Source organism: Elaeis guineensis, chromosome 7 (assembly GCF_000442705.2).
Source record: "Elaeis guineensis isolate ETL-2024a chromosome 7, EG11, whole genome shotgun sequence".
NCBI lineage: Eukaryota > Viridiplantae > Streptophyta > Magnoliopsida > Arecales > Arecaceae > Elaeis > Elaeis guineensis.
In genome coordinates this window covers 95,650,466-95,655,480 of record NC_025999.2, presented here as the reverse complement: position 1 = coordinate 95,655,480, position 5,015 = coordinate 95,650,466, and the positions used below count along the sequence as shown (strand labels likewise).

Sequence of the window (5,015 nt, the reverse complement as noted above, 5' to 3'; positions counted from 1 at the left end):
TGAGCGCAAAAAGCATGAAAGTATCATGGTGCGAAGATGAGAATATCTACTGATGGAGGTGACTTTGCCACGTCAACGACAGTAAATAAAACAGCTTTTGGTGAAATAAACAATCCTTCTCATAGCAAAAATGAAAATGAATTCTGTTCCATGCATTGTTCCTGTCAATGAAGAAATGGTGTAAGACACTAAACTGACAGAGTAAGAGTTCTTAAAGGACAAGTGCAAGCTCTGGCTATCATTAGCTTCTAGGCCTGTGAAGAAGAGAGAAAATATTTAGTTTAAACCAAAAGGACATAAGTTTCATAACATAACAAGAATCATCAAGATTCATGCCTATTGATCACCACCAGTGACTGCAAGAGAAACTCTCACAGTGTCAATGAGTTACAACAACCTTCTCAAATAGCACTCTTTGGCAATGACAATACCTCAGCTCATGTTTAGTACTCTTTTCTATTTATTATATTGTTCGATAGTTTGCTATATAAAATAGCTTTTTGTGGCTACAAAACATGGTATCATGTATAAAATAGAACTGCAAGCAGTCGTTCGATATACACACACAACCTAAGGTCCCCAGAAACATAAAAGCCTTTTTAATAGACCAATCCAGTAGCAGCCTCTTCAATAAGACAAGCCAAGATATGCTCTCCCAATTCACCTACAATTTGGCTTGTGTCTTCCATGCAAATCCAATTCACCCATCTAAAGTCCCACATAGCATTTAGCATTGCATCCTTGCATTTGAGATCTCTCTCCAGCCTTATATAAAGACAATCTGCGGTGGCATTATCATCAACTGTATTGTAATCAGTCAGTTCACTGATCTCATTACTGATTTCCTCCACCAACTCGTCTAGAGAATGATATACCATTCCACCCCACAAGTTGGTCTGGACCGATGAATGAATCCAGTGCTTCTGCTGGTGGCTTTTGCACACCATTAGCTCTTCCGCAATGTCCAGTAAGAGCTTAGCTTTTCTTTTTCCAACCTCATCTTTGCCTTTATTTTGATAGCATACAGGTCTGATAGCATCAACATGGAAAAGTTCTTGTGCACGGTTAAGGAATGATTGGCTGCTCAAAAACAACAGTTTTAGGTCATCTTCTATTGCAGCTGCTTCTCCTATAGTTGCTTTCTTTTCAGGAAGTTGAATTGCTGCTGCTTCTAATTCAGAGATTTTTTGAACTCGATTGGTCTTTCCAATAACTTCACATAATACATTCTGGGTTTTTGTTGTGTCATCTGCAATTGGAAAAAGCATCTAGTTTAATATAAGTTTTAAACTATTCCTATCTCAAAAAATGTTTTAAACTATTCACAAAAAAAAAAAAAAAAAAGAAGCTAAGTTTTAAACTATTAAATGATTTCTGTGTGGTCTCACTTTGGAGAAAAGATGCTAAACATGGCCTAAAATTTGAAACTAAAATGACGAGTTCCATGTGTGTAATTATGAACTAGCTAACCACCAATTTGAACAATCTGAATTCAAGTATGTGCATACAGATGTATTTGCGAAAAATGTGCAAGCTGAAGCAAGACTTGTGACTAGAAGAATTTGTAGCTACATCTTGAAATTATATAAATGGCTTACCTCTGTTGCATGGTTTTGCGCCTTGGTCAGCCTGTTCAGGGAGTTCATCACCAGAAAAACTGCTGCTTGTTGTTGAGACATTATCCATTTTATTATGAGAATAGAATACTTTGCCATCTTCTTTGCTTTTCTTATCGTCATTCTATAATAAATATGATATAATCACCAAAAAAAGAAAATTATTGGTTAGTGATTTACTCATCTAATAAAATTTGATTGCATGTGCATGGTAACCTACCAAGACATGTAAGATAATTGCATTAAGATTTTTATAAAATTAGATGTTTTCCTTTTTTATCTTTCTACTGATATATTCACCTCTATAGTATATTGATGCCATTTTCCCCTGCTTCTTGAAAATCTTTTTCTATTCCTTCTTTGAAACTACGGTGGGATTACCACCTTTTGGGTTCGAACCCAGAATTGCTCCTCAGTGAATTCTCCAAGGGTAATGGTTCAAACCAGCAGACTAAAGTCCCACTGGCTGCTACTTGAAAATCTAAGCCTTTACCTAACAAGCAAGTAACCATGTAAAGAAGAATTTGGAGGAGAGACTCAACTGCTTTGACAATGTTAGATCTTTTGACTGGTTTTGCTCCTGCAATCTTCTTCTCCTTTGTGGAATCAGAGAAATTCTGTTCTAACGATTTTGATGAACATTTTAGATTTGATTTTGTGATGTACTTATTTGTGTGGAAGCAATATTCCTTGCTGCTGGTAGTCTTTATCAGACTTTGCCGGTTCTGTAGAAGTATTGGGATGTGATGTTGACACCTTTGTCGCTTTAACATTCTTCTTTTCTTCTTGTTTTCTCTCATTCAGCAGTTGTGGCTTCTTTTTTCCATTGGGTTTTTTGTGAGCCTTAGAAGCCTCTTTCCTCTGCTGTTTCTGACATGAAGAATCAATGGCCTTAACATTTGGGGTTGGTTTCTCTTTAGTCTTCCCCCTGGGCTTCACTTGTTTTCTCTCTAATATTTTGGTTACCATATTTGTTGTCTGATGAGAAGCCCTCTCTTCCTGGAACAACTTAGTTGATCTTCTCTGTTCCTTAACTGTGACCCTTTCTAAAGTGAGTTCCTTCTGGACCTCTCCTCTCTCCAGGCATGGTAAATGCAGAGAATTCACAATCATAATTGGTGGCACATCATCCCTATAGAAATGTCTGGCATACCGTGGCACCCGTGGAGTATCAAAGAAACGATGCTGAAATCTGCAGTCTTCGATTTGGTTACTCTTAAAAATACCTTTAAAGTGCACTGTCTCGTTGTTCAGTGTCTTCCTCTTTGGATCTGGAATTTGCTGTCCAGATTGCCGCTTCCTTGCCTTTGGCCTTTCAGTATCAAGACTATATCTTGGGGAATTTATGCTTTTTCCCTTCTCTTCTTTTTTGATTGGCTGAACAGTTTCTGAAGAGACTTCTTCCAGACCCATAAGCTTAGCAATCAAATTTGAAGCTTTTGGCTTCTTAGTTTGGTCCGAGGCAAGAACAGAACCAACCACCTCTACCTTTTGCTCACTTGGCTTATCCCTGTAACCCTTGCTTGGAGAGTATCTCAGCGACTTGCTCGAAGAAGCCTTCTCATCATCAGAAGATAATGACAAGAGGTTCTGCCTGTAGAGGCTGTCTCCTATCACTTCTTTCAGCTCCCCAATGAGATTCCTCGAAGACCCGTCGACAGAAAGTCGTGGTTCCTGCAATCTATTGTGGTAGCTACCACCTGCAAATCTTTGAGAACACAATGGACCAAAATGGTTTTCTTGTTCCAATTCTTGCTCTCTTTTATATGGAACTCTTGTTTCTGCTTCCTATTCATCCTGGACATGAGCTTTGAGGCATTTTGAAGCTTGTTGAGCATGATTAATGACTCCTGGAGATCAACAGCACTTCTCAGAAGATCTTCTGCAAAATAATTCCATCGCCCATCAAGATTTGGTGCCTTCGACCAGGAGCCGATCATCTGGTTCAGCTTGCGAGCTCCTGTAAAGACCTGCAATAGCTGCAACTCACCGTCTTCTTGGTAGGCCGTGACCTCTTCTTCCTTACCCTTGAAGGGCATCAGATCTGGCCCACGACGGCCTCTTCCATCCATAGGCTCTGATGCAACGGACAGGGATGTCATGGACCTTCTACTTGTCCCACATTGCACTGTTTCATTCCCATCTTCAAATCCAACAGGAATTGTCTTTGTTAAACATCTGTGAACAGCTGATCTTAGACTGTCCTGAGGCATATTCTACTGAGGAAATCTGAAAAGAAAGAAAGAAAGAAGAAATCATCGACTAGTTCAGATGCCACACACAAAATCTAACTCCCCAAGCCAAACATCACTTATGCTAAAAGGAAACCTGCATTCTATGGAACTTACATAAACTGCTCCCAAGACTCATAGACTCCTCACAGGGGTCTGATTCATTGAAGAACAAATAAAGGTTGAGACTTTGTGATTCCCAAGGCTATCAAAGTAAAAGATTTCGAAAAACAAGAAAAAGGTAAAGATTTAATGTGCATTAAAAGTCGTGAAGATTTCTATTGCCTTTACCTTCTATGGTCAAACGGTCCTAAATGCAAATGGTTAACTACCAAAGCTATGAATGGAAAATGGAAGATTCACCTGCAAACCCAAGGGAATTCTAGGTGTTTTCGCTCCTTCTTTACAGGTTCTTTGAGATGCACTGCAGATCCTTTTCCATGAGAGTCTACAATATCTATCTTCTGGTGCATGTGCATGCACTTCTTCAAAACCAAAGTGTTTTAGGAGGAGGAGAAGAAAAAAGGATTGCTTGCTGTTTGGATTTCTTCAAAGCATTGCCCATTTACTGTGAATTAATATGGTGGATCTGTCAGTTGTGTGGATGTCGAGAAAATATACAACTGATGCATGAAAAAGACTACTAAAGGAAAGCAACGTCGGAAAGCAACCACCCCATTGTTAGTAGAAGAGAGGAAAGGTGGGTAAATGTTGAGGAAGTGCCAACATGGAATCCGACTAGAAGAAGGCATTGGGGAAGACCAGACAGCGAAATGAAGCAAGGCACAGTTCGCAGATCTTGCCACCGGGGCCATGTTTCCTTCCTTGATGAGATCAGAAGAACTTTTCTTGTGGCACACGGCCGAGCACTATTATTGTGGTCCACCGTCCACCTCAATGTTTTGATCAATGAGTCCAAAGGGAAGTACTCTAGCGGACTTGTCAATGGGTGCTCTCTCCGTGGGCAAGTCCTGTGGGAAACAAATGTCGCTAGTGTTTCTAGGTGCCAACACATTACGCAATCTTCTTCCTTTTGATCCATTATACTTGTCCTTGGCCGAGGACTTCCATCCTTGCCCAACTTTAGCAATACATTTGCCACACTTGGAAACCAGATTTACCAACCCCTTCTCTCAATTATAGGTTGGTTCAGGTCCATCAGCTCAGC

General features: G+C 39.8%; 1 protein-coding gene across 1 annotated transcript; it reads right to left on the bottom strand.

Annotated features, from left to right (window-relative positions):
- Nucleotides 1-266: 266 nt before the first annotated feature.
- Nucleotides 267-4,692, bottom strand: LOC105048293 (uncharacterized). The gene is given in 7 exon segments (XM_010927559.4): nt 267-1,249; nt 1,599-1,740; nt 2,159-2,268; nt 2,271-2,324; nt 2,327-3,385; nt 3,388-3,845; nt 4,211-4,692. Coding segments are annotated over 6 exon segments (2,457 nt in total). The 5' UTR covers nt 3,830-3,845; nt 4,211-4,692; the 3' UTR covers nt 267-599.
- Nucleotides 4,693-5,015: the final 323 nt, after the last annotated feature.